The 16,530-nt window shown below is 46.8% G+C and overlaps 1 protein-coding gene across 2 annotated transcripts in view; it reads left to right on the forward strand.

The window, feature by feature from the left end:
• LOC139532421 (cell adhesion molecule CEACAM5-like) overlaps nucleotides 1-16,530 on the forward strand; it is a 56,997-nt gene that overhangs the window by 26,526 nt on the left and 13,941 nt on the right. The window contains exons 6-10 of one of the 2 annotated variants that reach the window (XM_071329975.1): nucleotides 6,957-7,244; nucleotides 7,371-7,643; nucleotides 8,278-8,352; nucleotides 13,220-13,246; nucleotides 13,391-13,447. In XM_071329975.1, coding sequence (XP_071186076.1) covers nucleotides 6,957-7,244; nucleotides 7,371-7,643; nucleotides 8,278-8,352; nucleotides 13,220-13,246; nucleotides 13,391-13,447 — 720 coding nt within the window. The remainder of the gene's footprint in view (nucleotides 1-6,956; nucleotides 7,245-7,370; nucleotides 7,644-8,277; nucleotides 8,353-13,219; nucleotides 13,247-13,390; nucleotides 13,448-16,530) is intronic. The other variant, XM_071329976.1, reaches the window with a different exon arrangement.

Here is a 16,530-nt window from a genome sequence, read left to right on the forward strand (position 1 = left end):
CAGCATATGGTCTCACAAGGGGTCTGAGGATCTCATCTCGGTACCTAATGGCAGTCAGGCTACCTCTGGCGAGCCCATGGAGGGCTGTGAGGCCCCCCAAAGAAATGCCACCCCACACCATGACTGACCCACCGCCAAAACCGGTCATGCAGCAGGATGTTGCAGGCAGCAGAACGTTCTCCACGGCGTCTCCAGACTGTCACGTCTGTCACATGTGCTCAGTGTGAACCTGCTTTCATCTGTGAAGAGCACAGGGCACCAGTGGCGAATTTGCCAATCTTGGTGTTCTCTGGCAAATGCCAAACGTCCTGCACAGTGTTGGGCTGTAAGCACAACCCCCACCTGTGGACGTCGGGCCCTCATACCACCCTCATGGAGTCTGTTTCTGACCGTTTGAGCAGACACATGCACATTTGTGGCCTGCTGGAGGTCATTTTGCAGGGCTCTGGCAGTGCTCCTCCTTGCACAAAGGCGGAGGTAGCGGTCCTGCTGCTGGGTTGTTGCCCTCCTACGGCCTCCTCCACGTCTCCTGATGTACTGGCCTGTCTCCTGGTAGCGCCTCCATGCTCTGGACACTACGCTGACAGACACAGCAAACCTTTTTGCCACAGCTCGCATTGATGTGCCATCCTGGATGAACTGCACTACCTGAGCCACTTGTGTGGGTTGTAGACTCCGTCTCATGCTACCACTAGAGTGAGAGCACCGCCAGCATTCAAAAGTGACCAAAACATCAGCCAGGAAGCATAGGAACTGAGTGTCATGTTTTGTCTTTGATCATGTCTTGTCCCTGTGCTTCCCTCTGCTGGTCTTATTAGGTTCTTTCTCTTTCTCTCTCTCTATCGTTCCGTTCCTGCTCCCAGCTGTTTCTCATTCTCCTAACGACCTCATTTACTCTTTCACACCTGTCCCCTATTTTGCCCTCTGATTAGAGTCCCTATTTCTCCCTCTGTTTTCCGCTCCTGTCTTTGTCGGATTCTTGTTTGATGTTTGCTGTTCCTGTGTCCTTGTTTCGCCCTGTCGTGTTCTTTGCCTTCTTCAGATGCTGCGTGTGAGCAGGTGTCTATGTCAGCTACGGCCAGTGCGTTCCCGAAGCGACCTGCAGTCTGTGGTCGCGTCTCCAGTCGTTCCTCTCTATTGACGAGAGGATTTCAGTTTCCTGTTTTGGATTTACTATTGATTATATCCAGGAGAATCATTATTTGTTTAATACTGGAATAAAGACTCTGTTACTATTACGTCGCTTTTGGGTCCTCATTCACCAGCATAACAGAAGAATCCGACCAAGATGGACCCAGCGACTATGGATTCTCTCAACACTGCCGTCGAGTTCCAGGGAGCAATGCTCGGCAGACACGAGCAGGAATTGTTTGCTGCTCGTCATGCCGTTGAGACCCTGGCCGCTCAGGTCTCCGATCTCTCTGGACAGTTTCAGAGTCTTCGTCTCGTGCCACCAGCTACTTCCTGGTCTTCCGAGTCTCCGGAACCTAGGGTTAATAACCCACCATGTTACTCTGGGCAGCCCACTGAGTGTCGCTCTTTTCTCACCCAGTGTGATATTGTGTTCTCTCTCCAGCCCAACACGTACTCTAGTGAGAGAGCTCGGATCGCTTACGTCATATCACTCCTTACTGGTCGGGCTCGGGAGTGGGGCACAGCTATCTGGGAGGCAAGGGCTGAGTGTTCTAACGATTATCAGAACTTTAAAGAGGAGATGATCCGGGTTTTTGATCGTTCAGTTTTTGGGAAGGAGGCTTCCTGGGCCCTGGCTTCCCTATGTCAAGGTGATCGATCCATAACGGATTACTCTATAGAGTTTCGCACTCTTGCTGCATCCAGTGACTGGAACGAGCCGGCGTTGCTCGCTCGTTTTCTGGAGGGACTCCACGCTGAGGTTAAGGATGAGATTCTCTCCCGGGAGGTTCCTTCCAGCGTGGACTCTTTGATTGCACTCGCCATCCGCATAGAACGACGGGTAGATCTTCGTCACCGAGCTCGTGGAGGAGAGCTCGCGTTAACGGTGTTTCCCCTCTCCGCATCTCAACCATCTCCTCCCACCGGCTCAGAGACTGAGCCCATGCAGCTGGGAGGTATTCGCATCTCGACTAAGGAGAGGGAACGGAGAATCACCAACCGCCTTTGCCTCTATTGCGGTTCTGCTGGACATTTTGTCATGTCATGTCCAGTAAAAGCCAGAGCTCATCAGTAAGCGGAGGGCTACTGGTGAGCGCTACTACTCAGGTCTCTCCATCAAGATCCTGTACTACCTTGTCGGTCCATCTACGCTGGACCGGTTCGGCTGCTTCCTGCAGTGCCTTGATAGACTCAGGGGCTGAGGGTTGTTTTATGGACGAAGCTTGGGCTCGGAAACATGACATTCCTCTCAGACAGTTAGGGAAGCCCACGCCCATGTTCGCCTTAGATGGTAGTCCTCTCCCCAGTATCAGATGTGAGACACTACCTTTAACCCTCACAGTATCTGGTAACCACAGTGAGACCATTTCCTTTTTGATTTTTCATTCACCTTTTACTCCTGTTGTTTTGGGTCATCCCTGGCTAGTATGTCATAATCCTTCTATTAATTGGTCTAGTAATTCTATCCTATCTTGGAACGTTTCTTGTCATGTGAAGTGTTTAATGTCTGCTATCCCTCCTGTGTCTTCTGTCCCCTCTACTCAGGAGGAACCTGGTGATTTGACAGGAGTGCCGGAGGAATATCATGATCTGCGCACGGTCTTCAGTCGGTCCAGAGCCAGCTCCCTTCCTCCTCACCGGTCGTATGATTGTTGTATTGATCTCCTTCCGGGGACCACTCCCCCTCGGGGTAGACTATACTCTCTGTCGGCTCCCGAACGTAAGGCTCTCGAGGATTATCTGTCTGTTTCTCTCGACGCCGGTACCGTGGTGCCTTCTTCCTCTCCCGCCGGAGCGGGATTTTTCTTTGTTAAGAAGAAGGACGGTACTCTGCGCCCCTGCGTGGATTATCGAGGGCTGAATGACATAACGGTTAAGAATCGTTATCCGCTTCCCCTTATGTCGTCAGCCTTCGAGATTTTGCAGGGAGCCAGGTGCTTTACTAAGTTGGACCTTCGTAACGCTTACCATCTCGTACGCATCAGAGAGGGGGACGAGTGGAAAACGGCGTTTAACACTCCGTTAGGGCATTTTGAATACCGGGTTCTGCCGTTCGGTCTCGCTAATGCTCCAGCTGTCTTTCAGGCATTAGTTAATGATGTACTGAGAGACATGCTGAACATTTTTGTTTTCGTTTACCTTGACGATATCCTGATTTTTTCACCGTCACTCGAGATTCATGTTCAGCACGTTCGACGTGTACTCCAGCGCCTTTTAGAGAATTGTCTCTACGTGAAGGCTGAGAAGTGCGCCTTTCATGTCTCCTCTGTCACTTTTCTCGGTTCTGTTATTTCCGCTGAAGGCATTCAGATGGATCCCGCTAAGGTCCAGGCTGTCAGCGATTGGCCCGTCCCTAAGTCACGTGTCGAGTTGCAGCGCTTTCTCGGTTTCGCTAATTTCTATCGGCGTTTCATTCGTAATTTCGGTCAAGTGGCTGCCCCTCTCACAGCTCTGACTTCTGTCAAGACTTGCTTTAAGTGGTCCGGTTCCGCCCAGGGAGCTTTTGATCTCCTCAAGAAGCGTTTTACATCCGCCCCTATCCTTGTTACTCCTGACGTCACTAAACAATTCATTGTCGAGGTTGACGCTTCAGAGGTGGGCGTGGGAGCCATTCTGTCTCAGCGCTTCCAGTCTGACGATAAGGTCCATCCTTGCGCTTACTTTTCTCATCGCCTGTCGCCATCGGAACGCAACTATGATGTGGGTAACCGCGAACTGCTCGCCATCCGCTTAGCCATAGGCGAATGGCGACAGTGGTTGGAGGGGGCGACCGTCCCTTTTGTCGTTTGGACTGACCATAAGAACCTTGAGTACATCCGTTCGGCCAAACGACTTAATGCACGTCAAGCTCGTTGGGCGTTGTTTTTCGCTCGTTTCGAGTTCGTGATTTCCTATCGTCCGGGAAATAAGAACACCAAGCCTGATGCCTTATCCCGTCTCTTTAGTTCTTCTGTGGCTTCTACCGACCCCGAGGGGATTCTCCCTGAAGGGCGTGTTGTCGGGTTGACTGTCTGGGGAATTGAGAGACAGGTAAAGCAAGCACTCACTCACACTGCGTCGCCGCGCGCTTGTCCTAGTAACCTTCTGTTCGTTCCTGTCTCTACTCGTCTGGCTGTTCTTCAGTGGGCTCACTCTGCCAAGTTAGCTGGCCACCCCGGCGTTCGGGGTACGCTTGCTTCTATTCGCCAGCGGTTTTGGTGGCCTACTCAGGAGCGGGACACGCGTCGTTTCGTGGCTGCTTGTTCGGACTGCGCGCAGACTAAGTCAGGTAACTCTCCTCCTGCCGGTCGTCTCAGACCGCTTCCCATTCCTTCTCGACCATGGTCTCACATCGCCTTAGACTTTATTACCGGTCTGCCTTCGTCTGCGGGGAAGACTGTGATTCTTACGGTTATCGATAGGTTCTCTAAGGCGGCACATTTCATTCCCCTCGCTAAGCTTCCTTCCGCTAAGGAGACGGCACAAATCATCATTGAGAATGTGTTCAGAATTCATGGCCTCCCGTTAGACGCCGTTTCAGACAGAGGTCCGCAATTCACGTCACAGTTTTGGAGGGAGTTCTGTCGTTTGATTGGTGCTTCCGTCAGTCTCTCTTCCGGGTTTCATCCCCAGTCTAACGGTCAAGCAGAAAGGGCCAATCAGTCGATTGGTCGCATATTACGCAGCCTTTCGTTTCGAAACCCTGCGTCTTGGGCAGAACAGCTCCCCTGGGCTGAGTACGCTCACAACTCGCTTCCTTCGTCTGCTACCGGGCTGTCCCCGTTTCAGAGTAGTCTTGGCTACCAGCCTCCTCTGTTTTCGTCCCAGCTCGCCGAGTCCAGCGTTCCCTCCGCTCAGGCTTTTGTCCAACGTTGTGAGCGCACCTGGAGGAGGGTCAGGTCTGCACTTTGCCGTTACAGGGCGCAGACTGTGAGAGCCGCCAATAAACGTAGGATTAAGAGTCCTAGGTATTGTCGCGGTCAGAGAGTGTGGCTTTCCACTCGTAACCTTCCCCTTACGACAGCTTCTCGCAAGTTGACTCCGCGGTTCATTGGTCCGTTCCGTGTCTCTCAGGTCGTCAATCCTGTCGCTGTGCGACTGCTTCTTCCGCAACATCTTCGTCGCGTCCACCCTGTCTTCCATGTCTCCTGTGTCAAGCCTTTTCTTCGCGCCCCCGTTCGTCTTCCCTCCCCCCCCCCGTCCTTGTCGAGGGCGCTCCTATTTACAAGGTACGGAAGATCATGGACATGCGTTCTCGGGGACGTGGTCACCAGTACTTAGTGGATTGGGAGGGTTACGGTCCTGAGGAGAGGAGTTGGGTTCCATCTCGGGACGTGCTGGACCGTTCGTTGATTGATGATTTCCTTCGTTGCCGCCAGGGTTCCTCCTCGAGTGCGCCAGGAGGCGCTCGGTGAGTGGGGGGGTACTGTCATGTTTTGTCTTTGATCATGTCTTGTCCCTGTGCTTCCCTCTGCTGGTCTTATTAGGTTCTTTCTCTTTCTCTCTCTCTATCGTTCCGTTCCTGCTCCCAGCTGTTTCTCATTCTCCTAACGACCTCATTTACTCTTTCACACCTGTCCCCTATTTTGCCCTCTGATTAGAGTCCCTATTTCTCCCTCTGTTTTCCGCTCCTGTCTTTGTCGGATTCTTGTTTGATGTTTGCTGTTCCTGTGTCCTTGTTTCGCCCTGTCGTGTTCTTTGCCTTCTTCAGATGCTGCGTGTGAGCAGGTGTCTATGTCAGCTACGGCCAGTGCGTTCCCGAAGCGACCTGCAGTCTGTGGTCGCGTCTCCAGTCGTTCCTCTCTATTGACGAGAGGATTTCAGTTTCCTGTTTTGGATTTACTATTGATTATATCCAGGAGAATCATTATTTGTTTAATACTGGAATAAAGACTCTGTTACTATTACGTCGCTTTTGGGTCCTCATTCACCAGCATAACACTGAGAAGTGGTCTGTGGTCACCACCTGCAGAATCACTCCTTTTTTGGGGGTGTCTTGCTAATTGCCTATAATTTCCACCTTTTGTCTATTCCATTTGCACAACAGCATGTGAAATTTATTGTCAATCAGTGTTGCTTCCTAAGTGGACAGTTTGATTTCATATAAGTGTCATTGACTTGGAGTTACATTGTGTTGTTTAAGTGTTCCCTTTATTTTTTTGAGCAGTGTATATATACATTTTATTTTAGCTGAACAGGAGGGGCTCAAAAAAGGTAGGGCTCTACCCCACCTGCCATGAATGATGGGTCGCCACTGATAACACAGCAGTCTATGTAACACCGCAGTCTATGTAACTTAGCAGTTCGTGACAAACCATCAGTAGAGTTGAAAATGCGATGGAAACCCATTTAAATGTGTATTTTTCATTTGGTGCAAAGGAATTTAACAGAAAGTAATTTTTATGTGGACTATGTCATCACGCACAGCCTTTTATCTGCAAAAAGTCAGTTTGAGGGAAACATCTCTCTGGTGGGAAATTGTGCATATTGTTACATGCAGATTTTTAAATATTTGTATGAAAATCAGTCGTAAATTGGATGGAAACCTAGCTAGTGATATAATAGTGAACAGGGTGTAGACAAATACTTTAATCTGTGGTGTAGTCTAGATAAATTTCTGCTCCAGTGGTGGTGGTGAGGGGGGACATACTAGTCAACGTGGCCAGACTACATAGACCAGATACACCCAGCAAGCAGAATTCTAGACATAAACAGTAAAGGTTGATAATAATGTATCTTTCAATGCCAATAGGGTTAGGACTACATATTTATACCCTAACCATACTGTATTACCCTGGATACATTGATACTCTGATACATGTATGAAATGTCTGCTTTTCCAGAGGATTTTTATCATCAAGTGGGAGGTGAGCTGGTGTTGACACCGGACAAGTCCACAGTGCCTGACTTCATCATAAGCATCCTATGGAAACATGGGAAGGAAAAGGTGGCAGAGTGGGACAAGGATTTTGGTGGTCTGGACATCTACGGTGCCTTCAAAGAGCGTACAACCCTGAACCAGAATACTGGAGAGCTGAGAATCAGTGGATTGAAGAAAACAGACAGTGGAGTTTATTCTGTGGAGTTCAACAGAAAACAGCTTGACAAGACATATAAAGTATCTGTTATCAGTAAGTGTTTCTGTGCGTGTGTGCATATATATGTGTATGTTTGTGCGTGGTCATGTAGAAACAGCTTGTTGTGCAGTGCCTCAAGCATTTTCCCAAATTATTCCTGTTTCTTTCCTCTATTTACAGAGGCAGTCCCCAAACCCACAATCACTTCTTCCTGTAACACCAACAAAACCTCCTGCACTCTGACCTGTGAGGGCAACACCACTGATGCTGAACCCATCACCTACAGCTGGAAAGTGGGAGAGGGGGCGTGGCAGGTCATAGGAAAACAGCTGATTGTCTCTAAGAGCGACACTGGCAAATCAACCAACAGTTACAAGTACATCTGCAAGCTGAAGAACACTGTTAGTGTGGAAGGGGAAGTCAGTGAGCCAGTTGGAGAGGTGTTTGTCTCAGGTGAGTGGACACTAGTCAGGTGAGTAGTGATGGCAGGTAGCCTAGTGGTTAGAGCATTGGACTAGTAACCGAAGGTTGCAAGATTGAATCACTGAGATGACAAGGTAAAAAAAGAATCTGTCGTTCTGCCCCTAAACAAACTGTTCCTAGGCCGTCATTGAAAATAATAATTTGTTCTTAACTGACTTGCTTAGTTAAATAAAGGTTAAATAAAACAGTCTTATGTATTGATGTGTCAGTAACACTGCTAGTGTTGTAGGACATTTTGAATGTTGCACTGTTGAATTAATTTTACATTTCTTTCAACATTGTCACGCCATCTCCCGCTCTTTTCTCTCTGGCGCTCGATGTCGCCAGACTGCCTATCTTTACGCACACCTGTCCCCTTCGTTACGCTCACCTGCACCTCACTGGACCCACCTGAACTCCATCATTATTTGATTGCCTCCACTTTATCAGTCTGTGTCCTCTGTGTTCCCCGTGTCTGCATTGATGTTCATTTGTCCCCTGTCCAGACGCTGGTCCTGTTTCATGTCTGTCATTTATTAAATGTTCTCCCTGTACCTGCTTCCTGTCTCCAGCGTCGGTCCTTACAAACATATCAACACAAAAATGTATATATTTTTGTTTTCAGAGCCTTCCACAGTTGGTGTTGTTGGCGGTGTTGTCCGTGGTTTACTTGTCACAGCGCTTCCTATCACCATAATAGGTAAGGACATCACATCTATAGTAACAGAGTACATCACAATCACATAGAAACGGGTTAAAGGTGTACATGTACATATTTCTGAATCACAGATTGACATAACAGCAGCAACAACAGTGAGCTATACCCCCTGAAGGGGATACCTGTTCTACCTGTATTTACAGTACTGTTCAGGCTACTGTTACAGTCAAGACAAGGGGTTAGATGCACCACCTGCTGTAGGGCACAGTCTTCATAATGTGTCACATAATGTGTCACCTTGTTCAGTGGCAGAACGACAGATTTTTACCTTATCTCAGGGATTCGATCTTGCAACCTTTCTGTTACAAGTCCAACGCTCTAACCACAAGGCTACCTGCCGCCCCTTCTAGTTCTGACAGTGCAGTAATATCTAATAAGTAATCTAACAATTCTATAACAGCTACCTAATACATACAAATCTAAGTAAAGGGATGGAATCGAAGATATACATATAAATATATGGATGAGCAATGACCGAGCGGCATAGGCAAGATGCCATAGATGGTATAAAATACAGTATATACATATGGGATGGGTAATGCAAGATATGTAAACATTATTAAAGTGACTAGTAATATAAAAATATTTGGATGAGCAATGAGCGAGTGGCATAGGCAAGATGCCATAGATGGTATAAAATACAGTTTATACATATGGGATAGGTAATGCAAGATAGATATGTAAACATTATTAAAGTGACTAGTGATCCATTTATTAAAGTGACCAATGATTTCAAGTCTGTGTAGGCAGCAGCCTCTGTGTTAGTGATGGCTGTTTAACAGTCTGATGGCCTTGAGATAGAAGCTGTTTTTCAGTCTCTCGGTCCCCGCTTTGATGCACCTGTACTGACCTCGCCTTCTGGATTGTAGTGGGGTGAACACGGTGTGGCTCAGAGGGTTGTTGTCCTTGATGATATTTTTGTCCTTCCTATGACATCGGGTGCTGTAGGTGTCCTGGAGCGCAGGTAGTTTGCCCCCGGTGATGCGTTTTGCAGACTGCACCACCCCCTGGAGAGCCATGCTGTTGTGGGCGGTGCAGTTGCCACACCAGGCGGTGATGCAGCCCAACAGGATGCTCTCAATTGTGCAGCTGTAAAAGTGTGTGAGGGTTTTAGGTGACAAGCCAAATTTCTTCAGCCTTCTTCACCACACTGTCTGTGTGAGTGGACCATTTCAGTTTGTCCGTGATCTGTACGCCAAGGAACTTATCTTTCCACCTTCTCCACTGCTGTCCCGTCGATGTGGATAGGGGGGTGCTCCCTTTGCTGTTTTCTGAAGTCCACGACCATCTCCTTTGTTTTGTTGACTGAGTGACAGGTTGTTTTCCTGACACCATACTCCGAGTGCCCTCACCTCCGCCCTATAGGCCGTCTCGTTGTTGTTGGTGATCAAGCCTACTACTGTTGTCGTCTGCAAACTTGATGATTGTGTTGGAGGCGTGCTTGGCCACGCAGTCGTGGGTGAACAGGGAGTACAGGAGGGGGCTGAGCACATACCCTTATGGAGCCCCAGTGTTGAGGATCAGCGAAGTGGGGATGTTGTTTCCTAACTTCACCACCTGGGGGCGGCCGTCAGGAAGTCCAGGACCCAATTGCACAGGTTGGTGTTGAGACCTAGGGCCTCAAGCTTAATGATGAGGTTGGAGGGTACTATGGTGTTGACTGCTGAGCTGCAGTCAATGAACAGCATTCTTAAATAGGTATTCCTCTTGTCCAGGTGGGATAGTGCAGTGTGATGGCGATTACATCGTCTGTGGACCTATTGGGGCGGTATGCAAATTGAAGTTGGTCTAGGGTAACAGGTAAGGTGGAGGTGATATGATCCTTGACTAGTCTCTCAAATCACGTCATGCTGACAGAAGTGAGTGCAACTGGGCAATAGTCATTTAGTTCAATTACCTTTGCTTTCTTGGGTGCAGGGACAATGGTGGACATCTTGTAGCATGTGGGGACAGCAGACTGGGATAGGGAGAGATTGAATATGTTCGTCTGCACATGCTCTGAGGACGCGGCTAGGGATGCCATCTGGGCCGGCAGCCTTGCAAGGGTTAACACGTTTAAATGTCTTATTCACGTCGGCCACAGAGAAGGAGAGCCCGCAGTTCTTGTTAGCGGGCCGCGACGGTGTTATCCTTAAAGCGAGCAAAGAACATGTTCAGTTTGTCTGGAAGCGAGACGTCTGTGTCCGTGGTGTGGCTGGTTTTCTTTTTATAGTCCGCGATTGCCTGTAGACCCTGCCACATACATCTTGTGTCTGAACCGTTCAATTGCGACTCTACTTTGTCCCTATACTAACGTTTCGCTTATTTGCTTGCCTTGCGGTGGGATTCACTATACGGTTTGTATTCAGCCATATTCCCAGTCGTCTTTCCATGGTTAAATGCGATGTTTCTTGCTTTCAGTTTAACACGAATGCCGCCATCAATTCTCAAAAACCATTGGAGAAGGTCAGAGGGGAGGGACCTCTGGCTTTGTCATCCAATGGGTTTTGATAAGTAGGAGAGAGAGGAGAGAGTGCGCAAGGAGTTTGCCATTAAGATTCTCCCCTTGTCACGCAAGTATACTACGTTTTCGATATCAAATCGGCCTATCTGCAGGTCCATAAAAGGATGGTTCATTTTGGCTGTGTGTGGCTTTACCATAAGAGGTAGGGGGTTTCCAGGGTTGGATAGGTTACATGTAATCAGTTACTCCCCAACACTGGGGGCGTCCATTTGGTATAGCAGGGTATGGCAGTTGCTCAAGAACAATCATTTAAAGTAGGCAAAAAAGTAGACTAAAATCATTCCAATCCTGATTTAAAATACAACATCTGTTTAGAGTATTAGATGGCATGGCTTGGAGAGCAGCTGCCAGCATGGTGCCTCTTCTTTCACTTTTAGAAAGCAGAGAACAGAGTACCAGTTTGTTTTGCCGGTCAGCAGTTTAGGCTGGTCACCGATTACTTTGAATTTGATGTCAGCATTTGAACTCGGCCTTGTTAACCTTGTTGTAATCTGATAGCCTGGGAATTGGGAGGTGGGGGAGTCCTCCTATTTGGTGACCATTTGAAACCAAAAGCCATTTTATTTCTATTAAAATATAGGTTGTGATAGCTGTAGCCTAATTGGTATTTTCATTCATTCGGTCCAGTAGGCTAGTGCCATTTTGGTTTCATGTATTGTTATAAAAATAGACACAACTCAACCCTTGACTTTTTACACATTTTGTTGCATTAAAGCCTAACTCTAAAATGGATTAAATAGTGTTTTTCCCTCGTCAATCTACACACAATTCCCCATATTGACAAAGCTATTTTTGTTTTGCAAATGTATTAAACTGAAATAGCATATTTACATAAGTATTCAGACCTTTCACTCAGTACTTTGAAGCACCTTTGGCAGCGATTACAGCCTCAAGTCTTATTGGGTATGACACTACAAGCTTCGCGCACCTGTATTTGGGGAGTTTCTCCCATTCTTCTCTGCAGATCCTCTCAAGCTCTGTCAAGTTGGACGGGGAGCGTCAATGCACAGCTATTTTCAGGGCTCTCCAGAGATGTTCAATCGGGTTCAAGTCCGGGCTCTGACTGGGCCACTCAAGGACATTCAGAGACTTGTCCCGAAGCTACTCCTGTGTTGTCTTGGCTGTGTGCTTAGGGTTGTTGTTCTGTTGGAAGGTGAACCTCCGCTCCATTGTGAGTGCTCTGGAGCAGGTTTTCATCAAGGATCTCTGCACTTTGCTCCTTTCACCTTTCCCTCGATCCTGACTAGTCTCCCAGTCCCTGCTGCTGAAAAACATCCCCACAACATGATGCTGCCACCACCATGCTTCACCATAGCCAGGTTTCTTCCAGACGCAACGCTAGGCATTCAGGCCAAAGAGTTCAATCTTGGTTTCACCAGACCAGAGAATCTTGTTTCTCATGGTCTGAGTCCTTTAGGTGCCCTTTGGCAAACTCCAAGCAGGCTGTCACATGCCTTTTACAGAGAAGTGGCTTCTGTCTGGCCACTCTACCATAGAGTGCTGCAGAGATGGTTGTCCTTCTGGAAGGTTCTCCCATCGCCACAGAGGAACTCTGGAGCTCTGTCAGTGTGACAATCGGGTGTCACGCCCTGACCTTAGTTATCTATGTTTTCTTTATTATTTTGGTTAGGTCAGGGTGTGACGAGGGTGGGTATGTTTGTTTTGTATTGTCTAGGGTTTTTGTATGTCTAGGGGTGTTTGTAAGTCTAGGCATATGTAGGTCTATGGTGGCATGCACTATCCATATTAGCTTCACGGTTCCTTTTGTTATTTTGTTCAGAGTTCATTCTTTTAATAAAGAAGAATGTACGCTTACGACGCTGCGCCTTGGTCTCCTCCTTACGACGGTCGTGACAGCACAGTATGTGTACATTTATTTTGCAACACCAGCGGAGTGGTCAGCATGTTAGCTCCCTTTAAAAAAGCATGTGTATATTTAGTGGTTTGTCATTCTTTGAGTTTGTCTTCATGCGTTCTTGTTGATTGTAGGCCTGGGTAAGTCCTTTGATGTATGGCTTTTATTTCAATGCATGTGTAGGATTTATCTAGCATAGTTTGCATTTGTCGTCAGCTGTTTAATGCACTGGTTACTTTCACATTGATTTGAAGTCGGCCTGGTGCAGGTACTGTATGCAGGTTGTTTATTGGTGCTCTCAGAAATGATGTCTTCTTATTGCAGCTTAAACATGTAAATGTGGGTGAAGTCACACTCAATAGCTGACAGAATGGTTCATGCACAGACTTGTACTTATTGAGGGGTTACTTCTCACTCTGTTGAACCTAACACATAAGCTACAGAACCATGGATCAACTTGGAAAATAAAATATTTATTTGTTACTCCTCAGGAATTTTGGTGTGGAAGAAAAAGAAAGGTAGGATGATTACCTGTCTCTTCCTGTCTCAATTCTTCATACTCACTGGTTCACAAAAAAATTGAACATTTGGATTCCAGTGAAAACAAAGAACCTTTTGAATGAAAATGTTAATTTCTTACATTTTTGTCTCTTTCATCTCAGAACTTCCAGATGACACCATGAGGGAAATTTTGAGCAAGGTTTTTTGTGGAATATGTGGTAAGTGTTACCCTAACTTGACTCTGGTCCCTTTTCAACTTGCTAACAGGGTCTCCAAACTAGTACAAACACAACATCATTAATTTCTTCCATATTTTCAACCTTCCATGTGCTACATACATGCTTCCACACAGGACAGTAGTGTTGTTTTTGTCCCAACCCAGAAATCCAGAAATGTGATTTAATCAAATTAGGGCCCTTACTTAGTAATAGGTGTCTCCTATTGTGTACGCTTGTGTGCGTGCCGCCGTGTGTGTGTTTGTGTGAGAGAGAGCGCGAGAGTGCGAGTGCACAGCAGTAATCCCACCACCCAGAATATTCTCATCATAACCTTATGAAAACTTAAAGGACAAATGCCTCCTAAATTCAAGGAACCTCTTCTACTCTGTTTACTGTAAACAATGTTGATGGATGGTATAACTTTGTTGACGGTATCCCCTATAATCAGAATTCTGTTGCCCCGGATACTGTTTATCACACTGTAGGGGATGTTCAGGTCACCAACCTTGGAGCTTCAGGGGTTCTCTCTAGAGATTACTCCATGAATCAGAATAATAACAATCCCACTAACACAGGTAGTAACACTAACACACCTTTTACATGGTACTTCTATGGGGCCATTTTGACAATGCAGATATGTGGAGATGTTGCCAGAAATGTGTTTCTCATATTATTAGTGGTGACATTTATTTGAAGAACATGTTTTAGTGACATTTACATACAGTATGAGAATGTGACTACTAATGTGAGTTTAAAGTTAGCAGTGTGTGGGCTAACCTATATAAAATGTGTATTATGCTGTTGGAATCTGCATTTTATTTTACCTTTCCTTACCTGTCTGTGTGACTCCAAGTACCTTGCTTGTTGTGGTGATAATCCTTCTCAGCATATTTCTCTGGCTGACAGTGGCATTGCCAAACCAACAATCAATACAAAAAGTTAAAATACTCCTAATGAAAGATTTGTAAAACATTGTCAGTATAGTAAAGTCAACATTAAAAGATCCCAGCTTTTCGAGAAAGTACATTTACTCCACTGAAGCTTATTGTCCAAGAGGACACCCAGATATTGTTTTCCTCTACAATCTCTATGTTCTGACCTGTGATAGATGTTGCAGAGGTAGGTGTTGTATGCTTCCTGAAGTCCATGGTATTGAGGACCAAGTGTAATTCGTCACACCACTCTACAAAGGACCGGGCCATGTTGTTCCTCGTTATCGTGCAACAGGCTGATCAAGGCAGTGTCATCAGAGAACTTATCGAGGTGTCTGTCAGGATGGGAACTAGTACAACTATTATTGTATAAGATGTAGAGGAGGGGTGACAAAACACATCCCTGAGGAGAGCCTGTGTTGGTGGTGCGCATGTCCCACACGTGGGGACCTACTTTGACCCGCTGTGACCTCTGGCTCAGGAAGTCCAACAGCCACAAAACCAGCCCTCCATCTAAGGAGAATTCCCTAATGAGTCTCTGTGATAGAATGTAAGGCTGGATTGTGTCGAAAACAGAAGAAAAGTCAACAAACAAAACCCTGACAGGGGATTTGGCACCCTCTAGATGTCTATAGACTATGTTGAGGAGATTAAGAATGGCATCGTCAACTCCTCTGCTGGGCTCATAGGCAAACTGAAATGGGTCGAGGAGCTTCTCGGTGGCGCGGAGAATGACTTTTCACAATTTTCTCAAAGCATTTCATAACTAAGGATGTCAAGGCAACATGGAGGTAGTCATTCAGCACAGAGGGATTAGATGTGTTGCTGGTCGAGCGAGGATTGGAAAATGCCTGTAAAAACACCAGCCAATTGTTCAGCCCAGTGCTTTAACACATGTCCAGTTATTTTGCCTGGGCTTTAGTGTGAGTTACATCCAGGAACAACTTCACAACATCAGCCTGTTTAACAACAACCCTCTCAAACATTTGTAATGATGCTTCTATTTGTTTTACCTCTGAAAACAAGGTCGTCAGATTCAAATCTTGAGAAGAAAACATCCAGTTCATTAGCCATGTTCTGGCCCTCATGTCTCCCAAGCTCAGCATTGGTTTTTCCCTGCCTATATGGAGGGCACTCGCCATGGATTTAATCCCTTGGCAGGCCACCCTTGAGTTATCTGAGGAGAGGGTTCTCTCCACCCTTTGCTTGTATGCATCCTTGTCCACCAGTATCTGTCTTTTGATCTCACGTTGTACGTCTCTTAAAGCCTGTCTATTACCCTCCGCATAAACGGCCTTCTTTAGTGATTTTAGATTTGTTGATACACAAGGCTTATTGTTAGGGAAGAATTTACAGGTGTTAGTAGGTACAACTGACTCAACACAGAAGTTCACATAGTCTGAAACGACACCTGTGAGTTCATCAAGATCAGAGCTGCTGTCCTCGTACCTCCCACATAGTACAGTCAAAACAAACGAGTGATACTATTGTCGTTCCAGATGTGGACAGTTTTAACTGTAGGTTTCTCCCTCAGTAGGTTGGACGGAGGTAGACATTATTGTGGTCTGTTGTCCCCAGGGGAGGTCTGGTGGTGGCAGAGAAAGCATTTATTGTCCCAGAGCACAAATCAAGAGTCTTATTTTTTCTAGTGTGACATTTCACATACTGGTGGTATGTGAACAGGACCTAGTGCAAAATACAGTTGTTAAAATCCCCTAAAATAAATGGGGGTTCGTCGGGGGAGATGAATTCCAGTTTCAGTGACAGATTATGAATCATCTCTGATGCTTTTGATATATTAGCTTTTGGTTGAATGTACACAACAGTAACAAACAATTGGGGGAACTCACAGGGCAGATAGTAGGGTCACAGTGACACAGAAGCAGTTCAATGTCGTGGGTACGGAGTCTCTCTTACCAGAATCTATTTACACCACTGGTCCCTGACAAGCAGGCAGACGCCCCCGCCGTGATGTTTCACTGTGACGGTCAGATCACGGTCTGCTCTGACCAGTGTGAAGCCTGCCGGCTCCACTTCCCTGTCCGGGACTCTGTCATCCAGCCAAGTCTCAGTAAACGCCAGCAAACAGGCCTCCCGGTATTCGTGTTGGAAGCGCAGAGTCGTTGACAGCTCATCCGCTTTCCTCTCAGT

Source organism: Salvelinus alpinus, chromosome 10, assembly GCF_045679555.1.
Source record: "Salvelinus alpinus chromosome 10, SLU_Salpinus.1, whole genome shotgun sequence".
NCBI lineage: Eukaryota > Metazoa > Chordata > Actinopteri > Salmoniformes > Salmonidae > Salvelinus > Salvelinus alpinus.